This window comes from Cyanistes caeruleus, chromosome 1, assembly GCF_971803275.1.
Source record: "Cyanistes caeruleus chromosome 1, bCyaCae1.hap1.1, whole genome shotgun sequence".
NCBI lineage: Eukaryota > Metazoa > Chordata > Aves > Passeriformes > Paridae > Cyanistes > Cyanistes caeruleus.
The window spans coordinates 127194401-127218800 of record NC_141701.1 but is presented as its reverse complement, the minus strand read 5'-3'; the positions used below and the strand labels follow the sequence as shown (position 1 = coordinate 127218800).

Below are 24400 nucleotides of genomic sequence, written 5' to 3'. Positions count from 1 at the left end.
TGAGGGTCTTCCCTCTGTCTTCCCTGTCTTCTGTCCCATAAAATTGTCACAATTCTGTGTTTGGGATACTGCCATCAAGGTTCGCTGGGACCACCCCAGTGCAGTCCCCAGCTCACTCACTGGGTAGAAACTGGCTGGTAAGTGGAAGCTGTGAGACCCTGGTAGTGAGTGCTGGAGAGCCATGCAGTGCTGGAAGAGACTGAGCAGAAACACGTTTCATTCCTGCTGAATGACCTGGAGGCTGAGGAGAGCAGGACTTGTGGAAGTGGTGCTATCAAAACCCTTTGCATGGAAGTGCAATTGCAGGGACTCAACAACACACACATTCAGAGGGAATTGCAATAGTTCTTAAATAGCTTCTGAGATTGAAAGCACTGTTAGTATTAATGGACTGAAGCCTGAAGTTCTGCTAGTTTATCCTGGAGCAGGGTAACTTAAAATTGCTGTGTCTGACCTTTCTTCCTTGTATCAGGGAGAAAGGTGAAGATATATGAGTAAGAAAGAGGGAGAAGAAACTGTAGTAAAACATTGATGCTTCCACAGATCTCTGCTGGTTTTAGATCTCACTGATCCTCTCTTAAAACTTTTTGTCTTCTTGCTGCCAAGTAGAAGCCAGAATATTCTTTGTTCTTTCTATCTCTGTGCATGATATAGAAGATAATCACGGGCGACAAAGAGTTAAGCAACTAACTAAAGTATAATGGAAAATAGCTGTCTTCCTTTTGAAGCTGAAGGTGACATTTGAAAATCAATGTATTCGGTAGCTAGTTACTGCTTGCTGTGTTGTACGTGCTTCAGCGTCTCACAGGAGTTTTGCACAGACCAGGACAAATGGCATGCTACATTATAGAAGACTCTAAAATACATTTACAATTGGTTTTAATTTATTAAACTGAGGGTGGGCTAGGCTTTTAAATGCTGTCAGTTGATCAAGAGACTACACAGCTTGAGGTTAACAAAATGCTGGAAGAGGAAAGAGTATAAATAGAAACACCACTTCCTTGTTGAGTATAAGCCAAACTTGTGGGTGAACTTTTCTATATGAGAGTTCGCTGAGGTCCAGATAGGCAGCTGAATGCAGATTTCTGAAGACACTAAAAACTCTGACTTCTGAGGGAGGATATACATAGTACATACTGAGGACTGGACTAGGTATTTCTTTCCTGTGAAACACCTGGCTGCAGTTCTTGGAAAAAGATACCAGTGGAACTTGGAGAATGTTGGTGTAAATCCAGCATCAGCTTAGTGAAAGGAGAAACGTATGTCTGACCTTTCAGTGCAACACTGATTATTTGGGCCTGAAAAAGGCTTAATGTAACTTAAAAACAGTCTCCCAAGACTGAGGATTTGAAAAACAAGCTTATCTGGACAGTAGAATAAATATGCTACTACTTTCTTTTCAAACTTTAAATATTTTCCCATTGGTAAGGAAAGGAATATTTTACAGCAATGAGCATGATTTTTCCTGATATATTTTCCCAGTAATGTACTTCATATTACAGATTATACTACTGATATTTAAACCATATTACATTGCATGAAGTGTCCTTCATTTATAATTCTTATAGACTTTAAGAAGTATATGTAATTTTTTGATATATGACTTGGATTTATTTTCTATAGGAGTTTTATGACTGAAATTTGCACAATGCTTAAACCAAGGGATATATGAGCCAGAATCTATGTATTTTTTAAAGTAAATAATTTTGTCTTTTATCTCCTGATTGAAATACAGCTTTTATGTTGCTCTAGTTCAAGCAAATTAATTCAAGAAATCTTATGGCCTATATTTTTAAAGGAGTGTAGGCTAGGTGATTACCATGGTCCTTTGGCCCTTATCTATGAATATATTTGCAGTTCTGATGACTTTCAGTTCTGATGAAAGACTTTATGGGGGCTCTTTCCACAAAGGTTGTGTATTTTGATCTTTTTTCAGGGCCTGATTTCAGTTGCTTAGTTTAGCAAAAATTGTATCCCTATTTACATCAGAATTATGTAAGAGAACTTGTTTGGGTTTGTTTGTGGGCGGGTTTTCTCCCAGTGTTTGGAGGGGAGGGGTGGTTTGGTTGTTCGGGTTTTTTCCCCAGTCAGAAGCTACCAGCCAGAATGTTTGAAGGGCTCAAAAGAACCCACACAGTTCCTGCACCCAAAGGTCTGTGCTCTCATGGTTGTCTGTCTGTTTGGTGTTTGGCATCATCCCCTTTCCTCACACAGTGGTAGGTGGGTAGGAAGAGGAGATCACAGGATTGCAGAGGAAAAGAGGAAAACCCAGACCAGAGGGAAGCATATTTTAAAGGCTGAGCCTGAAGAGGAAAGACAAACTATGACTTCCAGTTAAGGAAAGAGATTAGACTGTAGGTCAATGGGAAACCAAGGCAATCTGAACAAAAAAAATTTGTGGGTGGTTAAACCTGATGAGTCGACTATAGCAAGCTAGATAGGGTTGGGAATTGATGGAGCTGGGGAGGTATGTCACAGTTAATTAATTATTTGGGCTAGTAGAAATAAGGATGGCTAATCTGTTTGAATATTTGAGATAGGAACCAGTGAAAGAAGTACACTGAAAATACCAATTTATCTGGTAAACTATTCCAGCCTACTGGATATTTTAGACAGCTTGGTGTTTTTGGCAGCTGCCTATCACTGTTTTAGCTCCAAAAATTCAAGTAATAAAAGTCTATACAAAGAGTCATGGCTTATCCTTGCAGGACCCTATGCATGAAAATTTGGCAAGATGTTGGGGTTTCACCATTTATTTATTTTTTTTTTTAACAAAGAAAACCTCTGCATTGAAGTGCAGTTTCACAAAGGCAATTTGAATTGGGAAACACTACTGGTATTCCTGCATTTGGCTTCCTTAAGAGCTTGTGAATTTTGGGAGCTAGATGATAAAATTCTAAGTAAAAAATTTAATTTCTCTCTAAATGAGTTATTCTTCCTTTCTTGTGATAATTTTTGACATTTTGGTCCTGATTACAAACTAAGACTCTTTTAATCTTAAGGAAAACTAATCACAGGGAGAACGTATGTTCTGGATAGCATTAACACACATGCATTGTGTTTTCTTAATGTGTTTTTTTCATATAAAAACTTTGAAATGCTTTCTCAGAAACAGTTTGTAAAGACAAGGAGTAGAACATTGGTTCCTGTGCTGTAACTTTTTTCAGTATGTTTATGCAAACACCCAGCTTCACCCAATACATCCTGTTGGTGCAGGATGCCCACACAGCTCTGTCCTTACACACTTGGTGAGTTGATGTCCAACTGCAGTCTCCTAGCACCTCCACAAGTCTTCATCAGACAGCTAAGCTCCCTGGTCTTGGGAAACGGTATCCTGTGGAGTCTTCCCTCCTGCATTGATCATGGAATGTAGGACTGTAGGATGGAACACAAAAAGGTCATTAATCTTCCTTGTCTTGGCATGATTGAAACCATTCACAATGGATGTTTCTTCAACCTATCTCTGAAGACCTTTGGAGATTACCACTGTTTAGAGAAACCATTTCCTTATGTTGTTCAAATGCTTAAGTAGCCTTCCTCCTTGAGAAACTGATCTAGCCTAAATTTGGTACAACTTAAATCTGTTTGCAGTCTCGTCCACAGCAAGCATACCAAAAATATTCATTACTGCCCTCTTTGTGTATTAATAAATATTAATAATTTTTAAACCTCCCTGAGGCAGGGTGTGTTTACAAGACTTGTAGTAATTTTTGTTTGCGGGCCTCTACTTCACTAAAAATGTAAACTAATGGTTTAACATTGGTGATTTTCATGACTGTTATTTCATGACCTCATTATCTTATAGGTGCTTACAAACTTTTCTTGCAAACAAAACTTGTTTTTCAAGATATTGGGAGTGGAATGGAAGATTAACTGAATCCCCATCTCCTTTGTTCTCCCATACCCCTCTTTTTTTTAGCAGCTCTTGTGAATACAAATGCTATTAAGTATTTTATGTAGAGAATTACTAGTTTACTAAGAAGCATCTTTCAGCTCCAGAGAAGGTCTTGAAAAGTGTATCCATTAATGAAATTAATAGGTATCCAAGACCTGTGACAAAGATGATAATTCTCTGCATACACTGCTAAGAATATACTTGGGCATTAAAAGCAGAACAAAAAAAAATTAGGTATTTGTGCTTTTTTTTCATTAAAAAAAATGTACTAAATATTGCACTGTACTTGAGGGATCTGACCAGTCAGACCTGGGGGGCCGTGGCAGTCTGGAGCAAACACGCATGGACCTGGGTGTCATTGACTTTTCAGCCTAACTGGTCATGGGCAGAAGTTGGCTGCTGTTTCCAAAGGCTCCTGCCTGGTGCACTGGCTCCAAGTGAACCTCTGGAGAAAATGGAACAGGGGAGCCAGAACCACTGGCTCACCAAAGAAGTTAAACTACAGTAACTTGAACCTTTTCATTTTGAATTGTTGCTGCAGGACTCTTTAAAGATACAGACTTCCAAAATATGCCATTACAGAAAGCAGTATGAATTCAAGTAAAAATAAGACCAAAATTATGTAACTAAATCTTCAATCTTTCTTAGTTGTCTTACTAACTATTTACTGACTAGTACTAACAGCAGAAGGAGATAATCTGCAAAATCTTTACAATTTCTGGTACAGTTTTCCATGGATAAAGAAAATTGGAGAAGATAGGATAGGTGGATGTTTGTTTTGCAACATATGGGAAACAAATTCTGGTTTCAGGGGGTTTATACTACCTCTACCTTTTCAGTAAAATTGATAATGTACCTTCTTTCTTAAAAATAAATTTGAAAATAATCTTGTCTCTAGTTTATTGCTGTGGTCTGCCCATCTTTAGATCAGTACCAGCTGCAGCTTTTGGGATAAACTGATCTCAGTAAAATCCTGGGCAGAGATAGCCCCGTGTATGCAATGGGAGGAAATTAGTGCCCAGCCTGCCAAGCAGCCTTTGTCCCCATACACTCAAAACCAGGCCATTTCTCAGAATGCTTTGTCTCTCATTCTGTGCTCATGCACAGATATTAACTGTGTGGAAATGAGGCTACAAATGAGAATAGAGTAACAGTGCTCCTAGCACTGCTCCTAGCTCTGAGCTTGGATTGGATTGGGATGTGATGGATGTGCACCTGGTATCTCCTTTGCACTACATAGTCACACTGCTATGTATGCTTTGCTAATTATTAGACCTTAGTGGTCCCAAAAGATGCAAAAATAAGGGCCCTACTTTTTTCTTTTCTCCCTTTTTTTCCCATTAATTTTTCTGTTAAATTATTGATACAGATTTGGTTCTGAGTTTTGCAGATCACTTCTCAACACTTTTCTCTTTATGTTCAAAATTTCTCAGTTCTCTCATTTTATGTCATGTTCAAAATTGTAAATATCAATGTGGCAACAGCGTCCCCCTTTCTCATGGTATAATTTGATTTTAGGAAGCCTGGAAAGGTTTTCTTACTCTATGTAAAATATGAAGAATTTCAGTGACTTAAAAGTTGTTTTTCTTACTTTGTTAGGGGATACAGCTGATGATCAAAGTAGAAACTCAAAGGATAAAACGTCATTTCCAGAGACCAGACCAATGTACAGCCAATCTCCACAGGTAGGAGACTTTTTTCCTTATGTGCATATGATGAAACTTCCATAGCAGCTCATTTAAGAAGCATTAATGTCCTGCAGGAAATGGTTCCACCACATTCACATCCTCCATTGGCTGAGTGACTGTCAGCCTTCATTGTCATGTATCATAAAAACACCACTACTATTAATTAGATGGCAAAAATATCAAGCCCACTGCTATGCATTTGAAAAGGAAATAGTAGAAGGCTGGTCTGTATAGTATTGCTGAATATCTTATTTTTATAGTTGAGTTGTGCAAGCGTGAAACTTTAGCTAGAATGTTAATGAATTGCATAGAAGACATTATTGTGGTGAGTAGTGATGGCAAATGTCACACATTTACATAAGTCATCTATTTCCACAACTACCATTATGAGTAACGTGTAAACGTGTGAGTATAATAGACTGTCTTTATTGTGTGTTTCCTTTCTGTTTCTCTACTGTGTGGCTGTAAATCTGAACTTCTTTCTCTTTGGTTTATTTCATATTTGATACATGTTTACAGGCAAGGGCTTCTCAGAATATTTCTGCATATGATGCACATATATCTTCTTCTCCATGTAGTTTGAAAATGTTTTTGTACTGAGTCTGTTTTCAATTGCCATATAGTTATAGACATTTGCAAAGTGACTGAAGATGTTTGGCTTGGACTTTTTGTGCTTTTGTGGTGGTTCATTTTTTTTGCTAAACCTATCCTTGTCTCTTTTTCCCATATCTCACCTTGGTACTAACAGTCTCTGTCTCTTTTCAATGCAGTTTCAATATTTATTATTGCTAAGTCCCTTAGTATAGTGGAGTGGTGTGTGACAATTTTTCCATCTCTAAGAGTGGTCTGTATGTGTGCCAGTAGTCTTCTTTTTTAATTTAAAATCTGAAACTGTCCCATACAAAAGTCTTTAATTCATTGTAAGTAATGAGTAGTTTGCCTTCTGATAATGTGAAAGTATGAAATAGTTCCAACCAATTGCAAAGTTTTAGTCTGATTTTTAGATCCATGCACATCTGAGCAGAGTGTTTTGCAACTGAAGTCCTGCAGATCTGGGCAGTATAATTAGTTGATGTTGTAGTTACCTGCTGGACAAAAGTAGTTTCCCTTAATGTGATGTTCTTGCTGGGGGTGTGAACTGCAGTAACTACTGCAGTCTCTGTGGTTTGTTCCATTCTCTGGAATTTCAGGAAAGGAGGCACTTGTATAGATTTTAAGTTTTATGAGCTAGAAGAAGTAAAGTTTTCAAAATAAAATAGCAGATATTACAGTAAAAATGAAACATAGATTTATTTTCACCTTTCTATTAAAACACTTAGATAACACAAAAATACTCGTATGAACTGGCATGTGACAGAATCAGTTAAATTAAGATCCAGCACTTAGTAGTATTTAGGCAATTCATTCCAGCCTAGATTTCAGTGTTTGGACTTCACATTTACTCAAAGGAATTCTCAAGTTCTCAAGTTAAGTAGATGAATTGTGAATCATGGAAATGAAATGGATAATTCTGGCTATTAGGAAAGTAATATTTCTCTTTGCAGTGGTGAGTATAGTTTTGTAATTTTATGTGAGAACTTAACAATTTAGGGAAACTGGAAAAACATTGTATTACATATTCAATATGCCACAGAAACATAGAACATCAATTGAAATAATAACCTTGTTAGTTTTTAAACACAAATTCTTGATAAACATAGAACAGTCTGCTAAAATATAGTTGTTACTGCAAAGTGGCATCTGATATTTGTGTGTAGACCTGAACAAAAGAGCATTTAGTTCATCAACCAGTTCATCATTTCAGCTGCTGAAACCTGATTTTATTTTTAAATATAAACCTTTTCACTAATTATTAGATACAAACTTTGTGGAACATGAGAAATGCTTCTGGAAATGTGATTGAAAGAAGAATGAAGTCATACTTTGTTCATGGATGTCCAAGGGGAAAATGAGGTTGAGTTTGATTTTTTGAAGAAATTATCTTCTGGGGTATTTTTTGGTAATGGCTGTCATTGTTGGAATTTCCCATTTTTCTTAGGTACCATTAGATTTGTTTACTGTACAACCACTGAATTGTCAAGTACATATATTTGTATAATCTCGTATAAGTTAATTTAACTAATGCACAAATAAAAGCTTACATCCAGGTCGTCTTGCTGCAACTAGGAACGTGTAACAGAAGCTCTTACAACCCCTGCCATACCTCAGCTGATGTTGTTTTCAGCTGTTTGGATACTGCATGCATCTTAGGGGAATTGCAGGTAGTAAAAACTCCCTGGAGGAAGGGTGGTCTCAAAGGCCAGCTTAAACCCAAACATTTTGTCTTCTGCTTCAGACAGAAGCTCTTGCTTTGTACAATCCCATATGGAGTGTCCTCTCCATCTCCACGAGTATGGGCAGTGGTTTGGGAGGCTCATCTCCTCACTCTGGTCTGTCCTAGGGGGACGTGTTGTCTGGCAGGGTAATGAGTGCTCTGGGCCTAATCAAGCATGTCTGATCCCTCTGAAGTTGCTTCAGGCTCATGAACTAAAAGTCACACACACATTTAAGTGCTTTTCTGGATTGGGTCCAAAATGGTTACTGCTCTGCAGGGCCGAGAACTTAGATTAGTCTTATTAGTGACTAAATTAGTAAATTAGTGACCATGAAATACAAAGCTAATTTTAACTGCAACACAATCATAATAGAAAGAGACACTATGATTTTATTTTCTTATGCTTGTGATTTTCCCATTATTACCATACAATTTCCAGATAATTCAATCTTTATCTGCTTTCACTGGGAATTTGAGGTTGTAGAAAATAGCAGAATGGAAAGGTTACTCTTGATATATGAAGCATGCTAGAAACCCCAGTAATGTGGTGGGGTTATTTTTGATAATGAGCTATTCCATTGGTAAAGCAAATTAGTACAACCATGTATTTTTACCCTACTGTGAGAGCAATTATGTAGCATATCTATTAGGAGACATAAAAAATATTTTTGACAGATGGTATGGCTTTGAATTAGGATTTATGAAGATTATTGTATGTCTGGTGTCCAGGACACCTGGGATTATTACATTGATGTAAGAAACAGCAACAAAAAAAATTACATTTCTGATAATCGCTGCAGTGTTTTGAATCTCCCTATTGTCACCTTAAGAAGCAGTTCATGTTTATTTGATCTTGCACTTATGGATAATCTGGCATGCGCTCTTTAGCCAACAGATGTCAGCAGATTTAATGGGGGAAAACTGGACCAATAAGTGTATTAAAATAAATACCAAAAATGAAAGCCATCTTTAGATTTAAATTGGGTTTTTTATCTTGCGGTGTCTTCTTTTTTTGTTGTTTTTCCTTACAGCCCTACTTCTCCCTCAAACACTTAATAGTTATTGCCTTCTATCTAAGGAGCTTGTTATACGTTTTCTAGGGCAAGAGAGAATCCCCCAAGGGATTGCTTAATCCATAATTATCTAATTTATATGTTGTTGTTATAGCCACTCTAATTATGTACCTTGCTGTGATTCCTATAATCTTAGGACTTAGTTTTCTTTATGAATTGTAATAGTTCTGCTATGATTTTTTTGTGCCCTTTCTTTTCATAATTTGCTGTTAAAAGCTGAGAACACAGCAGATAGAAAGACCACAGTTCCTGAAGTAAATTTTAAATTATCTATGATTTTATATATATATAGAAACAGGTATGCACCATTTTAGGCAACAATCTAAATCAATTAAGAAATTTTTTGTTATGTCTGAATTGGCATTGACTCGTTCAAGTCATCCTTTATACAGCTGCTGTGTAAGGATTCTGAATGGATGTAAACAACAGTTTTGTAGACAACAGATTAGGGGACATATGAGTCAATTAGAAAGACAGAAATACTATGAGATATAAAATATCAAGGAAGAGATAATGAGAGTTGAGAGTCCACAGTGTAGGGGAAAAATAAATTATTTTATTTTATTTTATTTTTACCCTTCTAGTGAAATTAACAAGTATTGCTGAAGTTGATAGACTTTTAGGATATCCTTTAGAGCAGATCAGCTGGTATAATTTCAGGGCATGAATGATATTACTGTTACCTTGTTTTCTTTTTTTTTTTTTCTTCTTTTAATTAAAATTAATTGCTTCTATCAGAACTATTATTGGCTGTTTTTTCCTTAAGTTTGACTGTCTGGATTATTTTTACAAGTTACTGGAAAAGTAGTTATTACTGATCATGTCTCTGTTCACTTATTGACTCTTGGTTTATGGTTTAGGGAGTCTGGGCTAGTAAGGTTGTTCTGGGCTAGATTTGTTGCATCAGTTTAAATTCCCTACATTTACTTTAGAGAAAGTGGTTTATATTTCAAAATTATTGTGATTACATTATTTGTGATTAGTTTGCTCTCTTTTTACAAAATCCAGTATCTATTGAAAATGTTGGTGCTTAGCTTGGCTTTTTATTTTTTTTAAAATCTCATAAAGTAGAATTCTAGTCACGGCCTGGTTAGACTAATTGCTTGTCATATGTCATATTAACTCTAAGATCCTTTTTTTCATATATAAAACCCTTAAAGCATGTTGGTCCATATTTTCTCTCTTAATTGCGTATGTAAGCAATAATCACTTAATGAAATTATCCACTCTTAGAAGGGACTGGAATAAGACTGTCTGCAGCAAGTTGTCAGGCATGTACTTTTCTCTGAAATGAGAAGCTGGTACCATCAGAAGAAAGATCCTACATTTTACTTAACTATCATGCATGATCACAAGCTGTAAGAAGTGATCATCATTTAACATTATGTTTAAACAAGAATGACTCATGTTCAGCCTTGGCAGCTGCAATGGACATCGCCTTTCTTAGCTTTCTTCATCCTTTGTGTGTATAGTAAATAGCTGTGACTTCATTGGGGAATCCATGTGCAGCCATAGATGGAAAGTGCATATGAAGTAGAGCTGTCATATGATAAGAAAGGCACAGTATATGCTTGTGATCTTACTGAGAACAAAGGTAAATACCTCATTCAGCTAAAAAAAAAATTAATTGCGTATTACATCTACAACATTTTACAACTATTAGTATGTCATAACATATTTGCTTTGTAAAGCTTCATTGTATCATAATGTTCATACTGTTATCTGTTAGATAATTTACCAAAATATTTAGGAAGTCTTTTCATTCTAGGAAGATCTCCAGAATATGTAGACCAGTGGGTTTCTGTCTGCCCTTACTGAACAATTGGACAACTCAGGCGGAAGGGGAGGGTTTATATACACATTATGTATAAATATAGTAGGTACATATACATATATGAGAAAGGCTGCTCCTCATGTCATAAAGGATTAGTTGCAGTGGCCTCACAAACAACATTATATTAACTGAAATTTGTGCATGCTATTGACCCAAGGTCAACCAGTAAGACCCAGGGTGTCTTGCAAGACTGTCACCTTGTAGGGTTTTTCTCAATTCTAAAATGAATAGCTGGACTTGTTTGTGTAACATTATACACAGCTGGGGTTATTCAGATACTTAGTAATCACAGTAGCATCATTAATACTCTGTCCATTGTGTTTGAAGGAAAGCATTATATTTTTAGTTACAGGGAACTTGAGTGGGAATTGAGAGATGTGAATTGACGTGGTTGTCACCAACTTCCTCTCTGAACTTAGAAAACAGTTCATTTATAAAAATGTAATGCAGTGCTGTCTTACACATTTCTATAGCACTTTGCAAGTGTGAAATGCTGTTAAACCCTTTGTGTAACTTCAGCTGAGATTTCAGTACAAGAATTGAGGAAGCCTTACAGTCTTCCAAGGTGGGACATGAATGTTCTGTCTGGCCAGCACATATATGTAAACACAGCAAATGAGTTGGAGCAGCCCCCTCTCCCACAGCCCTGCCTGTGGTGTCCAGAGTCGGTGCTGCAGTCAGATTGCACAATTTGTGAGGTTTGAGCAACAGAAGACAAAATGACATCCTGTAGGGAAAGAATGACACATAGGCATGGTATATTTTCATAATTCAGTGCCTGTAGATAGCAAAGTCTGTACCCACATGTAGAAAGGTCATAAAATAGCATAATTGGCCTGATTTGCATCCTCTTCACTTTAAGAATGAGGCTTTACTAAAAGGGATGTGTACACCAAATGGGGATCAAAGCACATGTATGCAGAAGCACACTTTGTATGCCTCCCTGTTTAGTTCAGGCAGAGACTCGCTGTATGTTTGATTTAATTGTTTGGTTATTCAGTTACATTGATTAGCAAGAAATTTGTAGCAAGAGATGCTCAAACTAGGTGCCCAGCTGTTCCCGTCACATTTTTTAGCATTTCTCTAATTTTGGGATCTTCTGACTGGCTTAATCCCAGATAAAACTACTGATTATCCTGTATCTCTTGCCCAAATACACGTGGTTAGACTAAAATCCAGTAATGCTGGTTCACTTTGCTGCTGTCAACAAATTGATCAGTCAGTCATCCTGCCTCTCAGAGAAAACCTTCTGGGCTTTCCCAATATTAAAATTGATCTAAAATGCAATGTAGATCATACATCACTTCATGAGACTGTGTGTGAATATGGTACAGTGTTATTTACATGATGCATTAGCATAAAATGGCTGGTGAAAGACTGCAGCATAGGGCACCTCGTTAACAATTACTCTAATCAGCAAGTAGGGAAAAAACAATGTCTTTGGCTTAGTTGCACTGCCACTCTCAGAGGGAAAAAAATAACCAGACATGAAACTCACCACAAATGGCAATGGGCAGTCCATTTTAATGGAAAGAAAACATGACATGAAAATTGCCCCATTTCAGCCCAGAATGCTAACATTGGTAAGACTGTCTGGTATGTTTCTCTGTACTTTCCATCAGTGTTGTTTGATCCTTTTGCTACAATGTACTTCTGCTGTAATTTTCTCCTTAAAGAAACAAACCCAACTTCACAGTTCCTGTCCTTCTTGTGAGAGACTGTGCACTGGGAAGCACATATTCAAATTTTGCTCTAAAGCACTGTAAAAATGCAAAATAAAATGTAAGTTATTTGTTTACAATTTTCTTTTGTTTGCTTCCACAGTACTACAGATTTTAAGAATGTGTTTCTACTGTTTTAATGTGATTAGCATACTGCTAGATAAAAACAGATCTGTGTTAAGAAAAAAAATGTACCCTTCTTCCTTTTCACTGTGATCCAATTATTTTCCATCCATAGAGAACAAGGGGGTTCAAAGAGGCCACCTTATTTAAAAGAGGTGGACCAGTCTTAGTTCCTTTTTATTTATTTATTTAATTATTTATTTTGCATTTTGCTGCTTTTTAAGAGTCATGACACTTCTATTCCTGACTCTGAAAAGCCTGATCAGTAGGTGCTGAGGACAACTCAGTCTTATTGCTGTTTGTAGACTGAAGCTTTTATAAACTCTGGCTCTTGGTAACCTGTTTACTGAAGGCAGTGTTGACAAATGCTCCAGTTACAGAATGTTTATGGAGGAAATTAAAGTCAAATACCCATCCTTCCTTTCTCTTACTGACCCAAATCTCTATGGAGAGAGCAGGTGGAAAGTTGTGTGAGGAGACACTTGCTAAATTCTTTTTTTTTTGGCATTAAAATATTTCAAGTTTGTAAACAGGACGTATTGCTAGTCTTGCCACATGCTTGGAATTTAAGCAGCATGATAAAAACCTCAGAATACAGCAGTTAGTACAGCAATTTTTATTCATGCATCTGTGTGAGAATCCTTTTAAGATCCAGGGGTTTATTTACTTAAGAAAACTCTTGAAAGCATGGCTGAGGATGTTGTTCCCAGGTATTGCTGAAGGAAGACTGACCTGAGTTCAGACTAGTAATTCTTTTCTGTTCCCTCTACTTACCTTCTTTTCTGAAAACCAAATCCAAGGTAATTTTCTTTTCCTTTCCTCTGATAGAAATTGTTATCCCTCTATCTTTTCTCTCTCATTGATATTGACATTCTAGGATGATATCTCATTGATGTTGCTGACTCCTCAGTCACTCAAGGAGATATTTCCTTTTCTTCTTAAAAAAACCTAAATTGAACAACAAAACAACCTTCTGATCTACACTTTTCCGAGTTGCTCTAATTTGCTGGAAAATGTATTTGCTTAATTTTTTGTGTACAATTATGTTTGCTAAATATTTTCTTGCTTTTTTTAATGTTTAATTGTCAAAGTTCCTTATTTTTTGGTAGACATTGAATTAGATATTAGCCTCCCAAAACCTCCCAAAAGTCTTTAGGTTATTTTTTTGCTTGAAACAGTAGAAAAATTGGACATTTTGTTGTCACTAAGTACATTGACCAAATGTAGCTGCTAAATTAAAACAGATAATTTAAATACTGTTTTGTAATTTAAAAAAAATAGTTTTAATTATGCCGTTAAAATGTTATATTAAATTAATGTCTTAGTATATTCTCTATCTATGTTTAAAGTCAGTTATCTGAGTTTTGCATTACATCATGAAGGTAGCAGCAAAAAAATGTAAATGCTTTATGCTTCTGGATGTTACTGAAGTTACAAAACAAATCCATTACCAGCATTTATCAGACTTGCCTGTTCATTTTGCAATATATTGACTTGTCCTTCACTTCTGATTTGTGGTTATGGAATGCAGTGCTGAGTGTCTAGAGCTGTGTGCATTTTCAATTACAGTTCTTCTGGCTTGCAGTTCACTTACTAGAGTAATTTTCATTAACTTATTAATCTTCCAGCATACATGCTACAGGAAAAAAAGGAAAAAAAAAAATCTGGTCTAGTTTGTACCATTTCCTGGCAGTGGCAGAAGTACAACATGCTAAATATCGTTCATGCTGCTTATTATGTTGAGATTTTTGCTATGAATATCTTGCATAGTACTTTGAAGGAACAGAGGATCTAGATAAACTGTTTCTTGTTGAACCCACGTCACTGTCTTTCTTCTAAGACCTTTTCTTTTATATTACAATAATCCTGTTGCAGAGGGGACAGCACTGTAAAGATGGTGCCCTAAAACTGGGAGTCTTCCAGAGAGGAGTGGGGAGGCAGCAAGGAAAGGAACCCTGCTATTGAGGGGGCATAAGTGTTGATACAGGTCTTCAGTTTTCACACCTAACAGTGGTGAAATTGGTTGGGATAGAAGGAAAGATAAAACCATAATTACTTTACTTAATGGTGGGAAATTAAGCCTTAAAATTTTTAATAAAGTTTCAGAACATTTTCTGCTTCCTTCTTATGTCTGCTTTCATTTATGTCTGCAGTCTTCTTTTCATGTTGCATCTTATCCCTGTTGTTCACAATTTTATAGTTTCTCATTATAGATGTCCACATTTCAGATGTTTTTGTTCTCTTTCTTCAAACAATTACTGAGTGAAATTAATAGGAGTTAGGAGAAAAGGAAGAAAAGTAGGAATTAGAAATAAAAATATCATTATACAATTTTGGTTTTATTAAATTCAGTATATTTGCTAAATTTATCACTAACCTCTCTCAAAATATTTCCATGATGTATTGTTATAGGGGATTGAGTAAAAGCAGAACCTTCATCTTGTACTGGTTTGAGTTTGCAAAATTGGTAACAAAGAAAATAGATTTTTTTCTTCCAGGATGACAAAACAAGGTAATTGGTTTAGACACCAGATTTGAAGTCCTTTGTGGTACTTTAGAATACTTTTCAGGGTAGAATTACATTCTCTTAAGTGTCACATAAATACAACTCACAGTCATCTCTAGTATGGATTAGATAATTAAGAAAAGTAGGTCTGTTTCTGTTTAAAAAAAAAAGCTTTTTTACAGAAATTGTAAATTTTTTAAAATTTAGAGTTTTTAGCACACTTTAACCGTGGAACATTCAGAGTATCCAGAGTTCAACTGACAACCTTGCATTTCTCCCTCTCTGCAGAGATTAACAGTTTTATGGCTGGTTGAGAGGGCAGGAATCACATCTAATTACAGTTTATTCTGCATTTACACTATAGAATAGCTCTAATAATTACTTTTCCAATTGCTTTAATGCCAATAAAGGTTTAGAAATGTACATCAGTATTGATACTGAAAGTGTGGTTTAGCAAAGATTTCCCTGCTGTTCTTTGCAGGACAAGATACTCTGTGATAAAGAAAAACTGGAGAATGTCAGAACCTTTTTTCATTGTTTCTTTAAAATTATTTTAAGATTTCAGTGACATTAACCTGACCTTGATTCAATTCTAGTTAAGAGACAGCTTAAAAGCATGCTTTAGAGGAGAAAGAAAAATACCTAAAGTGTATGTAAAAAAAATTAGTAAAAATATTCTTAAAGTCTTATTTTAAAAATTTGTTCTTTTACTCTGAAGAGCAATATTGATAAACTTGTACAGGTAGCAGGAGCTCTTTAAGAAAGACAAATTACTGCTGTATTACAAAATAAGAGTCATAAGCTTGGAAACAAGAGCCCAAAGCAAATGGGAAAGCTGATTTCCACTGAGAACCATTCTTGCTTTTAAAAGCCTCTCCAAGGACTCAGTGTTAACCCAAACCTTTCAGCCTGTAGGTCTGCCCTACTGCAACCCCTGAGAACACCAATCCTTAGCCACTGTTAAAATCCCAGGCACTGTATTTCTGCTAAGAAAGCAAGCAAACAAGCAAAGAGAAGAAGTTTCGATATAGCTACAAGCTACTCCAGTACTTCTTACATCTAATTTTGCTCTCCCAGCTAGGAATAACTTTTCTCTTGATTCTCTGAAGGAGATGGCTGATCAAAATTTTGAGTGAACCTTGAAATAATAGCAGCTCTCATTATTCACATGTGGCTTTCTGAAACCACAGGGCATCTGTATTATGCTTGTCCAGGTGGGTTTGTTCCTTTCTTACAGTTGTGTAAGAATGCAGGTCACATACTTACTGGTGTGATGAGGTGGATTTTTGTTAATGTTTTGGGTTGGGGTTCTGTGGTGCTTGAAAATTATCATATTATGCACTTTCCCCACCACCAGCAAGGTTTTACTTGATCCTTTTTGGACATCAGAAGGAATTTCTTCACAGAAAGGGGTTGTTAAATTTGGAATGGACTGCCAGGGAGGTGATGGAGTTGCAATACCTGGAGGTGTTTAAGGAAATCCTGGACGTGGCACTCCATGACATGTTGGCGATAGGCTGGACTCAGTGATCTCAGAGGTGTTTTCCAGCTTAATTGGTTCCATAATTCTTGGAAATTCTTGGAAATACTGAAAATTTTGAATGTAAATATGTAAGTAATTTTCCTTTCCTCCTCTGTTCATCCTTAATAATAATAATAAAAATTACTATTTTTATTTGAAAAGTGAATTGTTGTCATCAATGGAGATACTAGTTCTGGAATTCCTACAGATTTTATAAGGAAGTCCAGTGAGTACCCTAAAGCATCAACCAAAACCCATTGGAGGAACAATCCCATATGACAATTTCCATTCCTAGATACATCAGTAATTACTGCATAGTGCTAAATAAATTATGATTCACTATTTCCTGTAATACCACGAAGTTGCCTGAAATAAAGATAATTCTTTACCACCAGTCACATAGCAGATGTCTATCATAAGTATTATATTACTTGAAATTTACTAAATATTCTGGAAGACTGAAAGTACTGTTTGTTTCTCAAGCCTGTTTTTAAAAGAAAGATAGGTCTGTTTCTGGAAAAAAACTTTTTTTTAAACAAAAACTTTTGTTTTAACTTTTTTTTTTAAAAAGTTACACTTTATGGACAGTGTAACTTTTTAAAAATTAATCACTTTTGATAGAAAACCTTCAAGGGTTTGGATTATAATAATGCTGGCACTAATCTTTGATTCTCTTTCAGAGCACTGTAAATCCAGTTTCTCAGTACATTGTAAAATGTGCATTTTTTCTTCCTTATGAGACTCTTGGCAAACTTTATGGTTAATGCAAAGACATGCAGCAAATTAGATGTTTTTAAAAACAGCTGAGAAACATCTTTTAACAAAGAGAAGAAAAGGAATAATTTACTTCAGAGGGTAGTTTTATATTTTGTTAGTTTCAAAATAACATACTGTTTTCAGAGCACAGTTAGTATCTGGTGGCCAGCTACTATATATATACTATATATATTTACATAGTGTTTCTTTTCTCCCTGTTCTTTTGGATTGCAAACCAAGAATACAGAGGACACCTTGATTATTCGAATTAAATTTTATTGCCATACCTTATGTAATTTTTACTAATTTTTTGACCCCTTGGTGTATGGTGAAATGTAAATCAGTGATCTTCTCGGTCCGTTCAATTAATATTTCTCATAACTGGATTGTGTGTCATAGCATTTGGCAGTGCTTAATTTAGCTAATGTCCAGATAATATGCTCTGCATGGATTGTATTCTGGCTAAGTAAGTTAGGCATTTAAGTAGAAACCAGTGTGACTAATGTGCAATATCAAATTCTCTCGGACTTGCAGTTCTATATGTGCTTGAAGAATGCATGCATAAAGCACAAACCATTTCATAACCTTGACCTTGGTTGCATCACATCATTTTGTGCTGGTGTTTGCACTGGAAGCAGTGCGGGTGACCTCGGCACCGATGGGTGACTGATGTTCTCTACCAGAATGTCCAGTTCTTCATCACATTACCTGAAAGCCTGCTGGGGAGGTTGGCTTCAGCAGGGCCTTTTCACTCGTGTGGGCTCTCAATGAATGAAATACATCTTAGCCCATTTAAGGGATATCATCATGTTTTGGATGGACAGAAAGATGTCTAGTTTGATAGGGTCTTGCACAGTAGGCCAACATCTAATTATCACTACAGGAATGCCCAGAAACAGCTCTGCACAGCAAAGGGAACAACTGCCAGTGATGACTGCTCTAGGCAGAACTGAAAAATTACTTCTTGTTACCTGAATTCTTCAGGACAGGAACTTTTCTTCTTCATATAGATAAATAATATAAAATGTGACTTATTATAAATGAAAATGTGAATGCAAACCTTTTAAGATAATTAAAAATAACTGTTTTTATGGGAGGGACAGTAGTGGATTAAATGTGAAACTGAAATAGAAAATCTAGACTCCTTTCCCATTTATGTTGTGAACTGATCTTGTCATGTTAGGCCCAAGACTTTCTCATGAGGAGTTGAGTAAACTGAGACCCAAAGACCACTGGAATTAAGATCAGATCATGGCATTTGTTAAACTCACCTGACACTTCCCTTTGTTTCTGACTTACCAGTACTGTGTTTATGTAAACCATTTGGGCCTTTCTTTATGATACTGTTTTGACTATTCAAATAGTATCATAGCCTATTAAGACTATAAATATCATCACTGACAGTATGCAGAGATTGAGTTTGGTAAAATGAGGCTTTCACAGTAAAATAATTCTGACATAATTCATCCTTCCTTACTGCAGTCTTGCTTTCAGCTGTGGAGTGGGATTTGGGAGTTAGCAAAGCTGGTCTTTGCTCCATCACTCTCAGTACATGGTGTCTGCTGTTTACAGAAAGAGTTTTAATTTCTGAATCTGCACATTTAGCACCATTCTAAGAAATGTAGGGTTTGTGGAGGAAAAAAGATCCAAGATGCTCAGCTCTCGCTCTTTTTTTCCCTCTTTGAAGTTAGTTTTGCCACGTGATGTTCTAATTTGCGTTGTAAATTGCGTTCACCCAGCTTGGGGGACAATTAAGATATAAACAGGTGTTCATAAAAGTATAATTTGCCAATCAAAATAAACATTAGATTCTAGGGATTTCTGATTATCATCTGAATGATGGGAATAGGACACTGAGTGAGGGATCATTTTTCCCTGAAATTAGGGAGGGGAGGGAGGCAGAATGGTCTTTGAAGATCTAGTTTAATTGATTCCTAGATGTAACCCAGTTTTTCAGCTGGGGCTTTCTGGCTTCCCTTCAGAATATGGGAATGATGAAAGACAGGCAAATACCAGCACCTTAATAAATGATCCACAAGTTCTTTCTTTCAAGAGGGAATGTAATAAGTTCATGCAGAGTAGAAATTAAGAGAAGTTTTTAAGTTTAGAGCAGCAACAAATTTAAGGACTCACCTGAAGGGTTGTAGGGCGTTCTTTCAGATAAATACTAACATATATAAATGTTCTGTCTGTTTGGCAGTGTTCTTAGAAAGAGAGTATGTCTGCACCAGGAGATGTTTATGAGTTTTGTTCTGATGCATACCTTGGGCCCTGGCAAGAAGGAAAACTTCTATCAAAGTGTTAGCAATGAGCAGCCATAGAAGCTAATACCTCTTAAAGTGAGAGCTGATGATCTTTGTCTTGGAGATAACTATGCTGATTAGAAAAGTACAAGAGGTTTTAGTGTTTTTCCTGAACTTATGGATTTACAGTACTATTGTCCATGTGGTTTTGCTCACAGCTTGGAAAGCTGGAATAGGAGAACCATGCAGGCTATCTTCCTGACTTCTCTGCTAGCTTTCCTGTTTTCCCTGTGCTCTAAAGGTGCCAGAATCAGTAAGGAAAGCCAAAAGAAATCTTCTCTATCAGCTCTTACCTCTCCTGTTGCATCTGAAAATGGAGAACTGAGGAAAAGAAAGCCAGGGAAAATAAAGAAATACCTGTAAACTGTAGCTGTAGGAATTCTGTAGTAACAGTAGCATGGAGAATATTGCTCCTCTTGTGTATTGGATCATAACCAGTAAGCTTAGTAGCTATGTGTATCAGTCATTCCTTTTAATAAACTTCTTAACCTTCAGAAATTCTGCATTATTATCCTGTGACATGATAGTAACGGATCTTGGGAAGTTTATCTTTAACCTTAGGTTTCCAGTCATTGTGAAAAGCTTCCAAGTGAGGGCCCCTTTCAGAGCATGCAGCACCACCAGCCCTTGTGTCCCAGCAGGCTGTGGAGGAGAGCACGTCCTCTGCCACTCAGATCAAGTGCTGGCTGTGACACAGACTGGCGAGATTATTTGTGTCGTTGTTGACTCATTGCTGGCAGGTTAATAGAAGGTTTAGCATTGGTTTATCTGTCCTTCCAGGTGAAATGCTGGGTTGTGTAAGGAATGACTAGGGCTCAGGCTGCATTCAAGGCAAAGCCAATCCTTTCTTTGGGAATAAGACGGAGTATCTTTTTGCTGGCTAAATGGTCTGGGCAAGAAAACAAAGCACCCTCCACTACCCCACCACCCAAACTGTTCTTCTGTCAGACAGCAGTGCCCTCAGGTTCTCTGGAGCTGCCATGATCTGTGATATTTAACTTCATCACAGGTCCGATCTTGAGCAGCACATCACCCCTAAAAATCATGGATGCAGGCAACCTCCATATGACTGGACCCATTTCACTCTTCAGATCAGGTGAATACCAAATTAGTGTTTAAAGCTTTCAGTAATCTTCCCTCCCTCATAGCTGTGTAAGCTTTGGAATTTTCTGGCTAAATGTTGAATATGGGAGGTTGAAAGGAAGAAGTCAGCACTTCATCAAAGTCAGAAATTCCTGTCTGTGTTCTTGGCTCTGACATGACTTGTTAAGCACTTTCGAACACGTTACTGAATATTTCTGTATGTGTACCAATACAAAGTAGAAATCCTTATAACTAACATCTCGCTCCTAGAGATCACAGAATATTTGAGTGGTTTGGGTTGGAAGGAATATTAAAGTTCATCTCATTCCAACTCCCTTGCCATTGCCAGGGACATCTTCCACTAGACCAGGTTGCTCAGAGCCTGTTCTCAGGAACATCATTATGGGAGCCTAATGAGAGGTACCAGTTTGTAGAGGATTTTATTGCGATAAATAGTAAAACAAATTACATTTGATTTCTAGAGGCAGAGTAAATAGTATTTTCCTTGTTGTTAAAATGGCAGAAGTGTGAGGATAAACAGTAAGCCATATAGGTAGGTCAGGATCAAAGCTTGCAAGTCTGTTGGGTCCAACATTATTCTCTAAATTGTGTTGACTACTTCTGTATGGAAAGCTTTTTATTTTCTTATTGGTTTTAGTTCTTGGATTGTTGGTGGGTTTTTTTAAGTTTTAACTGTGTTTTTCTATAAAGGACATATTTGATATTACATATATTTCCCTATATAATAGAACTTACCAGCCAGATATGCAATTCTATTTCACACTGGAAAGCAACATCATTAATCCTTTGAAATAATAGGGATAGGATAGTTCTTAATCACAAAACACACGCTTTTCTTGGGCAACTTCTGGAAAGGCACAGGGGGAATAAAAGATGGAGCTTCATCAGTTTTTGAAAAGAATTGTATGAAGTAATTTCCCCTAAACAAGACTGAACATAATGACAAAAAGCCCCATGAGCCTTATGGGTTTCATAAATGCAGAGTAATGTTGGGTAGCATGTCTGAGTTCGAGAATTGTTTGGATAACACTCACAGGCACATGGTGTGAGTCTTGGGGTGTTCTGTACAGGGCCAGAAATTTGACTCGGTGATCCTAATTTCCCTTCAAACTCAGCATATTCTATGTTTCTGTGATCTCAGTAATCATTACAAAGAGTCTTATTTTTGTTTTAGCCTTAATTCTGGTTGAGCTGAGCCAAAGAATTATATCAACATGTGTTAAGAACTGCTATTTTAGATCTACCTAAGCTGAACTCTGAAACTGACTTTATTTATTTGTTTAGGCTTTTTTTGTTTCCCTTTATTAATAGGCCCTTGTGGTTATAAGTACAAAGCCATTGCTGCCTGATTTGTAGTGTGTAAATTTCTGCTCTTCTGTTCTCTTTAGATAAATACAGGGCACCGGTCACAGTTGACTGTATCAAGCACAGAGATGGGAAATCAAAGGAGTCAGACATTGGAAAGCAGCCCTTTCATGTCAGACCTCCTGAGCGACGTCCCCTTTGCCCTTGCACCACATGTGTTAGCAGTGCAGGGCACCCACAGTGACGTTCCTGACCGACTGCTCACCTACGACATCCATGATAATTTATCAAGATTTTGGTATGACTTTACACTTGAAAATTCAGTGCTTTGTGATCCGTAATGTTCTCTTTATTTTTTCTGCCTCTGTCAAGGAACAAGTCTTAAAGTGAAGATAAAGACTTACTTTAAATGACTTAATATTGTGGGGTCCTGCCGCTGGTATATAATATGGATTATTATTCGCAACTGTGATATATTTCTTAGCTTTAAGTGAACTATAACTTAGTTTGTTAAATATTCCATTTATTTCCAAAGAAATCAAGCAAAAGTGTTTCAGCCTCAGTAGGAGACAGGCTGCTGGTAGCTACTTCCAGTAGGTAGGCTGCAGACACAAACATTTCATGACTCTAAGAGGAAGTCTATGTCTCAACTGTTTTGTTATTTCAATTAGTTACAAAACACATAGATCCTGTTACATATATTAAGATCACCTCTTGATTTTGTACCAATATTAATGCTAAAGCAATGCTGTTCTGCACTACTGGACAGAGAGCTTTTGAGTGAACCAAATTTTAAAACTCAGAGTTAATTGCAAGCCCTTAAGTAATCATTAAGACTTAATAGAATTGGTTAAACTTACCAATTTCAAAGTGAAAATCAGTTGCTTCCTTCCCTTTTCCAGTAGATGGTATTTTGTGTGTCTCATTTTGTGCCTGCCTGGAGAAGTTGTCCCCGCCTGCCTGTTGGCTGCTGTTTGTTCTCATTACCACATGTGTTCCTGATTTATATACAGATCAGCTTTTCCATTTTAACCTCTTTGCCCCCTGAAGAAGGAAATCTCAGGACACGTACTTTTAATGGTCACACCCTTCTTTTTTTAATTTGTGTGCCAGAGGTACAGATGGCAATGTTTAACAACAGGAAAACATTACATTGTTTCTTATCCAACTAAATTAAACTGCTAAATACCTAAACATGCGTTCTCACAGACCACTGTGTCCCCACTCACAAGCTTTGAGCATGTTTTTACCAACTAAGACCAGCAACAGCTCTCTGATGTCACATCACCATTTGTGATGAATAATGATCTGTGGCACACACTTGTTTTCTTTCTTGGGGTACAATATATATGTTGTGCTAAATGTTGGTAGATATTTTCCTGTATTTTTTATGCTCTTACACTCTTATGGTAGCTCAAAGTACATATATTTTCAGATTTGGATCCTCTTACAGTATTTGAGATAAATACTGTAAAACGATGAAGAAATTACATTGTGAATATGTCTTAGGTTGTTAAATATTAATGTTCTAGATTTTTTAAATGTGCATATTTAATATTTTTGACAGCTGTGTTTTTAAATGTTTTGAAGTTATTGTTTCAATGGGAGTATCTGCGCTGCGCTCCAATAAAAAGAAGCCAAGTAATAATGAGTTATTTTTTATATGTGAGAGTTATTATGTGGTTTCACCTATACTGTTTACTACAGCTCTGACCATTCAGTTTTCATGGGAACTTGAACTTGGAAATTCAGTTTGAAAATCTTTTCAGTGTCATTTAAAAATTAGTGTCCTTCTAATAAAATATATCACACTCTCATCTGATGGATTCTGTGTGCTGTGTTGGTGACTTGCAGTGGTTTAGGTGGAATCCATGACACTGCTTGGAGAGTAGTGTGGCTGAGCTGGCCTCCTAGAAGGAAAATTAATTCTGTGAAGTTGTTCAGAACTGTTTTGTTTTCCGAGATTTTTAGTTAACACATACCCAAAGCACTAAATAATTTTAATATCCATTTTATATCCAGCAGTTAAAAAATTGATCATTCTACAAATAGCATGTTTCCATTCAAGCTGTTCATATTGAATCTGAAATGTTTTTGCAGTTCAGCTGGTCTAGAAGCAGAGCTGTAAAGCACTGTTGAAGACCAAACAAACTCACAATACTGGTTCTTTCTTTGCTAGCTGACTTGGCATGTAATTTTTTGCAATAATTTTTTGTCTAAAGTTAGACAATTTATCTAAAATAATTACATCTTGTC

General features: G+C 36.5%; 1 protein-coding gene across 6 annotated transcripts in view; it reads left to right on the top strand.

Annotated features, from left to right (window-relative positions):
• The window catches only part of UMAD1 (UBAP1-MVB12-associated (UMA) domain containing 1), a 79976-nt gene extending 56015 nt beyond the window's left edge, over nt 1-23961 (top strand). For all 6 annotated transcript variants that reach the window (XM_086856494.1, XM_086856479.1, XM_086856509.1 and 3 more), the window contains 2 exons: nt 5495-5580; nt 22228-23961. In XM_086856494.1, the coding sequence (XP_086712620.1) occupies nt 5495-5580; nt 22228-22485 (344 nt within the window). In that variant the 3' untranslated portion in view covers nt 22486-23961. The remainder of the gene's footprint in view (nt 1-5494; nt 5581-22227) is intronic.
• The last annotated feature ends 439 nt before the right edge of the window (nt 23962-24400 follow it).